The 13,998-nt window shown below is 37.0% G+C and overlaps 1 protein-coding gene across 1 annotated transcript; it reads left to right on the forward strand.

The window, feature by feature from the left end:
• Nucleotides 1-10,592: 10,592 nt before the first annotated feature.
• LOC110873789 (V-type proton ATPase 16 kDa proteolipid subunit) lies at nt 10,593-13,409 on the forward strand. The gene is made up of 3 exons (XM_022122789.2): nt 10,593-10,852; nt 11,033-11,318; nt 12,964-13,409. The coding sequence occupies exons 1-3, from the start codon at nt 10,774-10,776 to the stop codon at nt 13,094-13,096; spliced, it is 498 nt and encodes a 165-aa protein (XP_021978481.1). The 5' UTR covers nt 10,593-10,773; the 3' UTR covers nt 13,097-13,409.
• The last annotated feature ends 589 nt before the right edge of the window (nt 13,410-13,998 follow it).

Genomic DNA, 13,998 nt, shown 5'->3' on the forward strand with positions numbered 1-13,998 from the left:
CATCATGTCATGAGCCAAGTCTATGACTTGAAGTTTTTCGTTTAATTTGCAGGTTAAAACTTCAATTTCAGCTTCATAGCCTTTTATCTTTTTCAAATATGATGACTCATTTCTTTTAGCAAAGAAATTTGATTCTTTTACGTTAGACATTTCGCTCACCAGACTTTTGTTTTGAGTTGACAACCTGTCAACTTCACCCTGTAATTCACGACACTTTAAACAAACAGAAGTAGTAGAGTTACTTACCTCTCCTGTCGATTTTTCTGAGTTGGCCATAAGAGCAGCAAGTTGAGCTCCCAGTCTTTTGATGATTTCATCTTTCTCTTCATCTTCCCTTTCATGCTCAGACTGCGGCTTTTCTTTTTCAGCATCTGTTGCTTGATCGGCCGTATCTACCTCAGCTTCACCCTTTTTTCTCAACTTTAGCATCATCTACTGTAGCTTCACCCTCATCAACTGGCACAATCTCTGCCATAAATGCCTGAGTGACATTCTTATCATTTTCTAAGTGAACACTCCAGTCATATGAACCTTCTCTTGCAGTAGAGATCAATGCCCTTGAGTTAGAGTTGTTTGATGCATTTTTGTTGTTTGAACTCTGACTCGAAGTCTCATGCTTTTGTTTCTGACATTCCCTAGCGAAGTGACCATAACTCTGACAGTTAAAGCACCTGACTTTGGCCTTGTCAAAACCAACACTCTTTCCTACAAACTTCCTTCCAGTTCTGTTCATGAACCTCTTCACACGTCTTGAAATCTTGACCATCTGCCATTGTAAATCCATCTCTTCTAGATCATCAGGGTCAATCTGATCATAATCTTCATCTAAAGTTGCAGGATCAGATATCTTCCCCTGAATGTAGTTCTCATATGACGCAACACACGAAGCAAGTAGAGCAAGATGTTCTTCAGCAGACTTCACGCTCATAGGCATCGACTTTACACTACTACTCTGCTTAATAGCTGATGTTCTCTTGGCTCCTGTTGATCCTCCTGAAGCAGCCACAAAACACACATCACCATCGTCATTTACTGTGACCTGCTCATTATCACACGAAAGAAACGCAGTGGCAGAGTCGCTAGAAGCATCATGTGATGAAGAAGATGTAAGCCCATTGTAGATCCCTGGATCTTGAACCTGATCATATCCAGTATCTTTCTTCTTCATACTGAGCTCATAAGCTCTAAGCTTTCCAACTACTTCTTCTAGCTCTTTTGTGTCATAATCTGCTTCTCCTTTAATCATGAGAGTGTAGATATCCCATTTAGCAGGTAGAGCATCTAGCAGTTTGTCATTTTTCTTAATGTCAGTATAGCAGTCTACATCATAATTATCCAGTTCTGACATCAGATGGTAGTATCGGGTGATGATGTCTTCAAGTGACTCATTCTTCATGTACTTGAATACAGCAAACTGCTTCTTCAGTAGGTCAACTTTGTTCTTCTTGACATCAGGATTTCCCTCATATCTCTTCTCTAGTGCATCCTACATTTCCTTTGAAGTAGTGTACTTCTTAAAGGTATGTTTGATGCTATCAGGTAGAGACATCTTGATAGCAGCCAAGGCTCTCTTTTCAACCTCATACATCTTTTTGTCGTTTTCCTGCATGTTCACATAGGCTATGACACGAGGTCTGCCTTCAAAGTCATGTGTAGGGTTTGTGTATCCGTCAACAATACAGATCCACATGCGAGTGTCCTGATATTCAATGAAAGATTGAAACCTATCCTTCCATGTCAAGTAGTTTTCCACCTTCATTACGGATTAGACAGTTGCTGACAGAAGCTGTTAAAGCTGAAGCTATCCAAAGACCAGAAGACTTGAAGATTCTGAAGGCTGAAGTTACCTTTGCGAGCTATTGTCAAGGGGGAGTTTGTTGGTGCATGTTTGTGACAACAGCTTAGATTTGGTCTTTGGATATCTTGTAATTAGTAAAACGATAAACAGTTAGCGGGTTTAGCTTTGTAATAGTTGTAATAGTGAATTATGAGTGATTGGGCCAAACCAAACCCACATATGGGGGAGGGTTTGCGAATTGGGCCTTGCCCAAGACCTAGCCCATATGCAAAGCTTTGTCCTATATAAACAAAGTTTAGCATTAGGGTTTAGGTCGATCTTCCAATCTTCTAATCACTTGGAGAGAATTCGTGAAAGACAACGGATTGGACGAATTAGGATCTTGATTGATTGTAATCGTTTGAAGATAATCAATAAAGATTGGGTTTGAAGAAAAAAAAAATCTGTTGCTGACAGAAGCTGTTAAAGCTGAAGCTATCCAAAGACCAGAAGACTTGAAGATTCTGAAGACTGAAGTTACCTTTGCGAGCTATTGTCAAGGGGGAGTTTGTTGGCGCATGTTTATGACAACAGCTTAGATTTGGTCTTTGCATATCTTGTAATTAGTAAAACGATAAACAGTTAGCGGGTTTAGCTTTGTAATAGTTGTAATAGTGAATTAAGAGTGATTGGGCCAAACCAAACCCAGATATGGGGCAGGGTTTGCGAAATGGGCCTTGCCCAAGACCTAGCCCATATGCAAAGCTTTGTCCTATATAAACAAAGCTTAACATTAGGGTTTAGGTTGATCTTCCAATCTTCTAATCACTTGGAGAGAATTCGTGAAAGACAACGGCTTGGACGAATTAGGATCTTGATTGATTGTAATCGTTTGAAGATAATCAATAAAGATCGGGTTTGAAGAAATTTTGGTTTTCTACACTTTTCTGTGAAATCTGATCTAAAGGATTCCGCACTCTATGTTGGATCGACGATACTGTTATGATCCGCACGGATTAGGGGACCTACATTCTTTGAAAACGAGGAACTTGTGGAGTTCCTTTTTCGGCCTTATCTACACCACCAGCAACACCCTGTTGTTGCTTTGGAGCAGATTTTTTTGGAGAATTTGATACTTTCTCCTCACTATCACCTTTCTTCTCTGGTGATTTTCCTCTTTGTTTCTCACTAACTTGTGCTTCAATTTTTTTGTTAGGACAGCAACTAGCTACATGTCCCTTTGTGTGACATTTGAAGCACGATCTCTTTTTCGAAGACTTCTCACCAGAAGCCTTTGAACTAGATTCTAGTTTTGATGATGATGCTTGAGAAGGATTTGGTTCAGTTTGCTTAGTTTTAGAATTTTCTTTGTTTTTGTTTTTAGCAAACTCTACATTTGATTCATTTTCGATAACAGCTGTTACGTTTTTCATGTCACTACCTTGAACAAAATTAACCTTTTTAACAAGAGTTTGATTTTTGTTTTTAGAAGGTGTGTTTATCTTTTCCAAAACAGGTTTGCTGTTATTTTCCTTCTTAGCATCATTACCTTCAAATACATCACCTTGACTGGATGTGAAACTACTTGGTGATGTTGACAAAAAGTCTGTGAACTCATCTTCATCAGGTAAGAAAGAATAGTCATGACTAAGAGGAGGTGGGACTTCATTAAAGCCCTGGAATCCCACAGTCTTCTTGTCATTACTCTTCTTTAACCCACCCATCATGTGTTTCATAACAAAAGTAGAATCCCTGAACTGACCTAATTTCTTTTCAAGTTCAACAATTTTGAGTTGTGCATCTGACAACTCTTTGCATTTTTCAGAAATCTCTTTTGTTTTCTCAGCCATCATGTCATGAGCCAAGTCTATGACTTGAAGTTTTTCGTTTAATTTGCAGGTTAAAACTTCAATTTCAGCTTCATAGCCTTTTATCTTTTTCAAATATGATAACTCATTTCTTTTAGCAAAGAAATTTGATTCTTTTACGTTAGACATTTCGCTCACCAGACTTTTGTTTTGAGTTGACAACCTGTCAACTTCACCCTGTAATTCACGACACTTTAAACAAACAGAAGTAGTAGAGTTACTTACCTCTCCTGTCGATTTTTCTGAGTTGGCCATAAGAGCAGCAAGTTGAGCTCTCAGTCTTTTGATGATTTCATCTTTCTCTTCATCTTCCCTTTCATGCTCAGACTGCGGCTTTTCTTTTTCAGCATCTGTTGCTTGATCGGCCGTATATAGATAAGCTTCACCCTTTTTTCTCAACTTTAGCATCATCTACTGTAGCTTCACCCTCATCAACTGGCACAATCTCTGCCATAAATGCCTGAGTGACATTCTCATCATTTTCTAAGTGAACACTCCAGTCATATGAACCTTCTCTTGCAGTAGAGATCAATGCCCTTGAGTTAGAGTTGTTTGATGCATTTCTGTTGTTTGAACTCTGACTCGAAGTCTCATGCTTTTGTTTCTGACATTCCCTAGCGAAGTGACCATAACTCTGACAGTTAAAGCACCTGACTTTGGCCTTGTCAAAACCAACAGTCTTTCCTACAAACTTCCTTCCAGTTCTGTTCATGAACCTCTTCACACGTCTTGAAATCATGGCCATCTGCCATTGTAAATCCATCTCTTCTAGATCATCAGGGTCAATCTGATCATAATCTTCATCTAAAGTTGCAGGATCAGATATCTTCCCCTGAATGTAGTTCTCATATGACGCAACAAACGAAGCAAGTAGAGCAAGATGTTCTTCAGCAGACTTCACGCTCATAGGCGTCGACTTTACACTACTACTCTGCTTAACAGCTGATGTTCTCTTGGCTCCTGTTGATCCTCCTGAAGCAGCCACAAAACACACATCACTATCTTCATTTACTGTGACCTGCTCATTATCACACGAAAGAAACGCAGTGGCAGAGTCGCTAGAAGCATCATGTGATGAAGAAGATGTAAGCCCATTGTAGATCCCTGGATCTTGAACCTGATCATATCCAGTGTCTTTCTTCTTCATACTGAGCTCATAAGCTCTAAGCTTTCCAACTACTTCTTCTAGCTCTTTTGTGTCATAATCTGCTTCTCCTTTAATCATGAGAGTGTAGATATCCCATTTAGCAGGTAGAGCATCAAGCAGTTTGTCATTTTTCTCAATGTCAGTATAGCAGTCTACATCATAATTGTCCAGTTCTGACATCAGATGGTAGTATCGAGTGATGATGTCTTCAAGTGACTCATTCTTCATGTACTTGAATACAGCAAACTGCTTCTTCAGTAGGTTAATTTTGTTCTTCTTGACATCAGGATTTCCCTCATATCTCTTCTCTAGTGCATCCCACATTTCCTTTGAAGTAGTGTACTTCTTAAAGGTATGTTTGATGCTATTAGGTAGAGACATCTTGATAGCAGCCAAGGCTCTCTTTTCAGCCTCATACATCTTTTTGTCATTTTCCTGCATGTTCACATAGGCTGTGACACGAGGTCTGCCTTCAAAGTCATGTGTAGGGTTTGTGTATCCGTCAACAATACAGATCCACATGCGAGTGTCCTGATATTCAATGAAAGATTGAAACCTATCCTTCAATGTCAAGTAGTTTTCCACCTTCATCATCTTTGGTGGTTTGTTGGTAGTGCCAACCTCATGCTCCATCCTTAAGAGTTCGTTCAATTTTGTCATGTTCGACATTTTAACGTAATCAGACTGGTAAAACCGTACAAATTTTGTCCGAAATCTGTTTTTACCAAATTATACCGTTAGATTCGTCTCGAGATTACGATTCTAATGATATATAATGTCGAAAACCTTTTTCGGGATTTTCCAGAGTTTTTTTTTTTTTTTTTTGTCCTAAAAATCCAAGGATTCCAACGGTGCAAACGGTTTGTCCAGATGAGTTACGGATAGTTCTCTAAGCATGAAACAGTGAAATTTTTCTTACGCAAGCCAAGAAAAATTCCACCTTCTCCGAAGTGAGTAGAAAGGGTCCGAAATGGCTCGAAATGGTTATGGTTATCCGAAATGAACAAGTGTGATCCGAAATGATGTTGACTGATCCGAAATCAGCACCTTCAGATCCGAAATGGTACGCCTGATCCGAAATTGAACCGTCTAATCCGTAATGCAAGTTAACCTGGTCCGAAATGCAACCTGTTTGATCCGAAATCCAAGACTTCTTATCCGTAATGCAATCAGAAGATCCGAAATGGTCCGAAATTGCTTGATTTCTGTCCGAAATAGCCTGTTTCTGATCCGAAATACAAGCTGTCAATCCGAAATGAATGATTTTTGGTCCGAAATCCAAGTATTTTGATCAGTAATGATCCGAAATGCTTGAATCTTATCCGAAATCGGCAGTAGAAAACGAACACAGCCTCCAAAAACGTCCAAAAATGCCGATTTTCTGCAGAAAACGATTCTGAACCAAGCCAATCAAGAGCCTAACGCTCTGATACCAAATGTAGGTCCCCTAATCTGTGCGGATCGTAACAGAATCGTCGATCCAACCTAGAGTGCGGAATCCTCTAGATCAGATTTCACAGAAAAGTGTAGAAAACCAAAATTTCTTCAAATCCGATCTTTATTGATTATCTTCAAACGATTACAATCAATCAAGATCCTAATTCGTCCAAGCCGTTGTCTTTCACGAATTCTCTCCAAGTGATTAGAAGATTGGAAGATCAACCTAAACCCTAATGCTAAGCTTTGTTTATATAGGACAAAGCTTTGCATATGGGCTAGGTCTTGGGCAAGGCCCATTTCGCAAACCCTCCCCCATATGTGGGTTTGGTTTGGCCCAATCACTCTTAATTCACTATTACAACTATTACAAAGCTAAACCCGCTAACTGTTTATCGTTTTACTAATTACAAGATATCCAAAGACCAAATCTAAGCTGTTGTCACAAACATGCACCAACAATTTTGAGCATTCAAAATTGATCAAAATCTCAGATTTCCATAAAACCCTTTAATTATCGTCAATTAGCGATTTTTACTCTATTTAGGTGCATAGTATGGTTTTAAACCATAATCAACACCTAAGACTTGTTACCTACTGAATTTTTAAACAAATTTTAATATTATTATAGTAGGTATAAGCCTTGAACTCATACTTCCAAAAATGTCCGTAAAAGCATATGTGAAATGACTAAAATACCCTTTCGGGGAATAGTTTGGCCATAAATGGTAAACCTCACATATGTATGATATCTTACTGATGTAATGTGATAAAATAAATATTTTTACTGATTACCAAAGACCAGAACCTCAGATTGTTTTAAAACCTCTTTTATAAAGGGTAAAATGAACAAAATGCCCCTACGAGACTTAATTTGGTTTTAAATACTTTTTGGGCATATATGTTAACATCCTACTGATGTATTAACATATTCTAAGTATAATGACATAAGGGACTTGTATATGGTTCATTTGGTTGCCCGTTACGCATTTACGCATTGGACCGGTTTATGTAACTAGTGTACGTAAGTTTGCCGAAACGGGTTTAACCTTATCATTTTTATCTCAAAATCCATAATGTGTTTAGTTTACCCATATTATACAAGTCTTCGTACTTGTTGGGTCTAAATAACATTCTATTCCGGTCATCGCTTAATCTAGTGTATCGTACCGTATTAGATACTTTAAGCTAGCCGGTCTAAGTCTACGACTTAAATAAGACCATTAGCATTCTGAATTGGTTATATATTACCATCACTCTAGACTAGAGCCACCCGGTAAACGTTACCTGCATTTAGATAGATTGGATACGACTGAGTTATTTTGCTGTGAATCAAGTATTAGCTCAGGTAAATACTTTTAACTTATTTTCCCTTATATGGGCTTGAGATACGGTATTATAATAATACCGCTTGGTCGGGTATGAAATCATTTAATCGGATTGTGATTAATAAATTTACGTAACCCGTTTTAATCTGTCTTGTTTGATAACATAAACATTGGGGGTTAATACGACCGTGTCCTGGATATCCTCGGCTCATTTCATTTGAAAATGGCCACGACCTATGCACGGGGTGTAGGCATACACCTGACAGATGCAAATGCTAAAATAACCCACATGTTCGGGATAACTCCTTTGTGGGTTCTATAAGTGGTGAGTCGGTTAATCATGACCGGCTTCCAAACCGGCCCCAAATGTATGACAAACATATAAAACTGTATACAAGATTATCTTTAAATAATTATCCCAAGTTATAAATGATTTGTGCCATGTGCACATAAATCAAATTTTCATAAATGTTTTCAAAAGAGTCAGTTAATTGTATTTACCAGTGAAAACTGACATATTTTCAAAAGACTAAGTGGCAGGTACTACTCGTAATAGGCTGGGAGTTGCTCGGTGTCGAAAAAGAGGATCTTGTAAATCCTTAAAGATGCCTAAAGTCTGCTAAGCTTCATTTTATACATTCTGTATAGATCCACCTGTGGATTTAATATTACAGGCTCGTCTATAATAAATACTTTGATATTTTCAGACAATTGAGTTTGCAATAATATTTTTATACTCCAAGACTTCCGCTGTGCTATATCTGTGTTTAATTGTCTATGATGATATCAACTACGTCACGATACTCCCCACCGGGCCCACCGGTGATATGTGTAAATATCGGGGTGTGACAAAAATTTTGTAAAATATTATACGAATAAGAAAACTAACAGAAGTACTATACCGTATATCAAGAAAGGATTTATAAACTAACATAAACGAGTACCACATTGCAAATTGTCGTCGCCACCGCAGCAATGTGCGGGTTACCTACTAGTATATATATATATATATATATATATATATATATATATTAGAATTACACTATATATAAATGAGTATTTTATTCTCATTAATATGATATAGTATTGCTATAGTTTTTTAATTAAAAACCTGACATGTTACATGATTACAGTGTTTAACGATGAGTAATAACTGAATCATTAACCGAAATCAACAAAAAATTGAGTTAACTGAAAACTGATTAACCGTAACCCAAAATTAACCAAAAGCGGTTATCAATTTATTTGTACTATCATTTAACCAAAATTAACTGGCATTCATAATTTCATATATTTATAACTTTTATACCTTCAGATCATGTAATTCATATTTATACCCTTATTTTATGAATTTATATCTCCATTTCATGTACCAATATATCCATTTCATGTATTTAAACCTAAGATGTATTTCTAATCAAAAGTTTTTAGCCCAAGTTTGGTTTTGTCTATTAACCAAAATTAAATGAATCAAGGAAAAACTGTTAATCTAATTGAATAAACTAAACTGATTAACTGAAAATGGATTGGTTAATAAAACATATTAACCGATGACCTCGATTTTGCTTGAGGATAATAATCTAAAAAACTGAAAAATGCACATCATGGCAATGTCTGTGTTTCCCGTCGCATCGCACGCGTACCTATCGGTTATTAACCAAAACCGGTTCTCGGTGAGCAATAACTACATCGTTAACCTAAACCAAATCGAAAATTGACAAAACCAAACCGAAAGCAACCAAAATATGAATTAACTGAAAACCGAATTAAGAAAAAACGGTTATCAATTTTTTTTGTACTCTCGTTTAACCAAAATTAGTTGAACCCAACCGAATCATTCATATTTTCATATATTTCTACCTTTTATACCTCCAGTTCATATATTTCATATATTATATCTCTATTTCATATATTTATACTTTCATTTCATGTATTTATACCTCTATTTCATATATTTCTAAGCAAATGTTTTAACTCAAGTTTGGTTTTTGCTATCAACTGAAATTAAATGAACCAAACCGAAAACCGTCAATCTAACTGAATTAACTGAAGTGATTAGCCGAAAACCGACTGGTTAATAAAATAGACTAACAAATGACTTTGGTTTCGTCTGCGGTTGAGGATAATAACCGAACCGACCGAGCCATGCACAACACAATTAAATGGATTACCCAATTATTTCGTTTTTGATGTATCTATCACAATAATACTACAATAAATATTATATGAATAAAAAAACTAAAAAAACGAGTATCGCAATGCGATGTGTCGGTGTCGCTCCCGTTGCATTAGGGATGACAAAAAAGCCCAAGCCCGACGGGTATACCCGAAACATACGGGCCGGGTATACCCGAAGCCCAGTGGGTATGAGTCAGGTACGGGCTTAAAAATGGAAAAAATTCGGGTATGGGTACGGGTATGGGATTTAGTGATACCCGCCCAATACCCGGCCCATTTACCCGAAAGTATCATACTAAAGATTTCCACATATATAAACTTAGTGCATGTACTTATTAACTTCTCTATAGTCATATGTGGATATGTATTTGACAATTGTTTAGTGAACATATAACTTATTTTTGAGCATGTATATTGGATATGGAAGCTATCAACTTTTATTATGTGGATGTTTTATGCAATTAGGTGGTCCTCATACAATTAAGTAATCATTTTAATTTAGTTTAGTATTTGTGGTCTAAATATGATATGTAAGTTATTAATCATATTTTCATTTGTTATAGTCATTAAAATAGTAAATTATATAAACATCAAAGTAAAATTGCACGTTTGTCCCAACGGGTATTTTTAAGAAATTAACGGGTATACCAAATACCCGTTGGTATGCCCAATACCTGACGGGTAATTACCCGAAAAATACCTGACGGGTAACGGACCGAGTATGGGACAAAGAATTACAACCAGGTACGGGCCTCGGATTACCAATACCCAACCCAAGCCCGGCCCAATGCCCTTCCTAAGTTGCATCGCACGGTAAATTAACAAAGAAGACTCATCCTCCGTATCATAGACTCATTCTCGAGAGCCCATACTCGTCCACACGGTGTAGCCTTCCCATTTTTAAATCACTGAAAACAACGTGAATCACACTTCGAGATACACCCGATCACGATCAACCAAAACCCACCATACAATTCAACTTATACACCAATCTCTCTCTCTCTCTCTCTCTCTCTCTCTCTCTCATCCGATCCGATCATGTCTTCAACGTTCTCCGGCGATGAAACGGCACCATTCTTCGGATTCCTCGGAGCCGCTGCCGCACTTGTCTTCTCCTGTAAGTCGCACTTCAACGTGAATCAACCTCCTCGATCCATTCAATAACTTAACTTATTCCTTACATAAATCGCACCGATCTAGGGTTTTAGCGGTTCAGATTTGTATATATTCGATATTAGGTTTATTATTATTATTAGCCCATTAGGTATCCATGGTTCCACCGTATATTGTTGTGCAGGTATGGGGGCGGCGTACGGGACAGCGAAGAGCGGCGTTGGAGTGGCGTCGATGGGAGTTATGAGGCCAGAGTTGGTGATGAAGTCGATTGTGCCGGTTGTTATGGCTGGAGTGTTGGGGATTTACGGTTTGATTATTGCTGTGATTATCAGCACTGGTATCAACCCTAAGGCGAAATCGTATTACTTGTTTGATGGATACGCCCATCTTTCATCTGGTTTGGCTTGTGGTCTTGCTGGTCTTTCTGCTGGTATGGCTATTGGAATTGTTGGTGATGCTGGTGTCAGGTAATTTTTGTTTTAATTTGTATGTATGTTTGTTAATGTGTTGTTAGTTTGATTGACATTAGCTGTGATCAGTGGTCAGTGGTGAAGCTTGAGATTTCCGACCGGGGGGTCGAAAACATATATACCAAAAATTTCTATAAAACCAAGGGGTCAAAAACGTATATACCAAAAATTTCTATAAAACCAGGGGAGTCGAAAACATATATACCAAAAATTTTCTATACGAAAACTACATACTCTCCACTACTGAGCGAAAAGTTCGGGGGGTCGGCCGTCCCCTCCCGCCCCGACAAAGCTACGCCCTTGTCAGTGGTGATTTTATATACTGTCAAATGGATGGAATTTATATCTCATTATGCTCCATTGCTGATAGTTGAATTAACGTGCTTTGTTTTTAAATTTGCGAGTGGCGTTCTGTTGCGTTTTGATCCTAAAAGCCGATGCGTAATGCCCGCAGTGTATCACAGATGCATGGTGTTTGCTAATAAAAATTACTAAGCCTTGTAACTCTGACAATGTTTAATTGAGATTTTCTGAATTCCGTATGTATGAAAAGGATCATACCTGTTATCTTAATATAGTATTTAAACTTTAGTCTCAATATAATCATGTCCAAAACTGAAAAGTTATATATACACACTTTATTACAAAATAATAAAAGAAAAAAGTGTACATTTGAGATTTTTAATCTGTGATTTTCTTAATTTTTATGGCGATTTAATTTGGTGGCTTGTGCATATCAGGAGAATCTAAAGATACAATCTATTGTTTTCGTTTCTGCGTTTCTGCTGACTAGAAGAGTAGAAGACATCACATTAGTATTTACTATATACCATAATGTTTAGGAAGTAATATATACACTAATTGTATACCATAATGTTTAGAAGGCATCACATTAGTAATCTATTCATTTCTCATCTCATAATTTCAAACTATACTGTACAGTTCAAGTTGCATGATACACTTGGTTTATCTTTATCCGCTAGTTATGATCATGCTTTGTCATATTAATATAGTTGTTTACACTTTAGTCCCATGTATCAATCTGAAGTAGAAAAACATGAGATTTTAGAAATGAAAATGTTCTTGTCTAGAATAGAGATGCATCAGAGTTAAAGCAGGAGGCAAGCAAGAATTTGGCAGGAGATTTTAGAAATGAAAATGTTCTTGTGAGTAGTTAAGACCGGGAGGATTTGCTTTAGACCAACTTCAGACATGTAAATGGGTTGGATTGGGTTGATTAACGAGTTAAAATGGGTGTTATTTGCTACGGTTTGCGCACGGCTCTCTTTCTTTTTTTATGAAGAATTTTCCTGTTAAACAGGAATATATGATTATAAAATAAATATAGATCATCACAATAGTAATGCCTCAAATCGAAGGATCTAGTTGTATGCACAAAAAGTACACATTGAGCTGTTTTCAACTACTTCAATCCATTGACCAATTGACTTGTTTCTTTTGAAGCACAATTCATTCATACGTAAACGGGTCAAAATTGCCACCTTCGTCTTGATTTTCTATTTGGTCACATGATGAGTTCTTGCAACTGTGTTTTTATGTATAAAAAAGTTCTTGTATTTGTGCAGTTTTCTTAGAAGACCTTAACATATGTTAATAATTTGTTTCTTTCCGGTATTTTCAGAGCCAATGCACAACAACCTAAACTTTTTGTGGGGATGATCCTGATCCTCATTTTCGCAGAAGCCCTTGCTCTCTACGGTCTTATTGTTGGCATCATTCTTTCTTCTCGAGCTGGTCAGTCGAGGGCGGACTAGAATTATTGGATGATCCAGCTGTGTTCTACCGCCATAACTTGAAGCAGTTTTAAACTTTAGTCTTTTGGGTGGAATTGAAGCTGTGTGCTGTTTATTTCATAATTTGTGGGTGGTAAATGGTGATGGTATGTTTTGATGGTTGGTTGTGGACTAGAGTGTAGTTCTCTGGCAATAATAAGGGTGTCCTGTTACTGGTATTATCTGTTGCTATATTTATTTGTTTATTTTTTTTAGTGTGTTATATTTTTTGTATTTTTTTCTTTTTGCACTTTAAACCTTCAAACGTAATAAATAGAAAATATTGTTAGCTGTCTCTGTTGACAGTCTAGGGTCTATTATGTGAATACATACATATTTACCTAACTTTTTTTTTTTTTTGAAAAGTAAACTTCATTAAAACACGTCTCCGACCCAAACGGGCAAAAGGCCATACAACTTAACTAAGCGTCTGGAAAATAATTAAGCTCTTAACCTGATGTAGTTAAGCCCCATTGGACTATGGGGAAGGAAGCTATGATCTGATCAAGTCAATTCTTTTTCTTTCCTGAAATTACACATAACCAGAGCAGTTAAATCTTCTGGTCACCTTGTCACTGAAAATTCCAAACAACAGTACTGAAGTTTACTAATAGCAAACGACCCTAGGAACCAAGATATTGAGAAGATGCTCAAGAATTAAAAGACTTTGTTGAGGCTGGAAACAAGAGTCTATAAAATAAAGATGTCATTTATGGAGATATGATCGACATATTCGCAAGTTTGAATGCTTTTAGTGCCAATCAATCATCAATCAACCTAGAATTCAGTATCGATGTTAGAAGCACACACTACACACTGGAACGATGATTAGACATAACACACATTTTAAAAAAGATTTGAGATTGGTTCGGTGGGTATATCGA

This window comes from Helianthus annuus, chromosome 8, assembly GCF_002127325.2.
Source record: "Helianthus annuus cultivar XRQ/B chromosome 8, HanXRQr2.0-SUNRISE, whole genome shotgun sequence".
Lineage (NCBI taxonomy): Eukaryota > Viridiplantae > Streptophyta > Magnoliopsida > Asterales > Asteraceae > Helianthus > Helianthus annuus.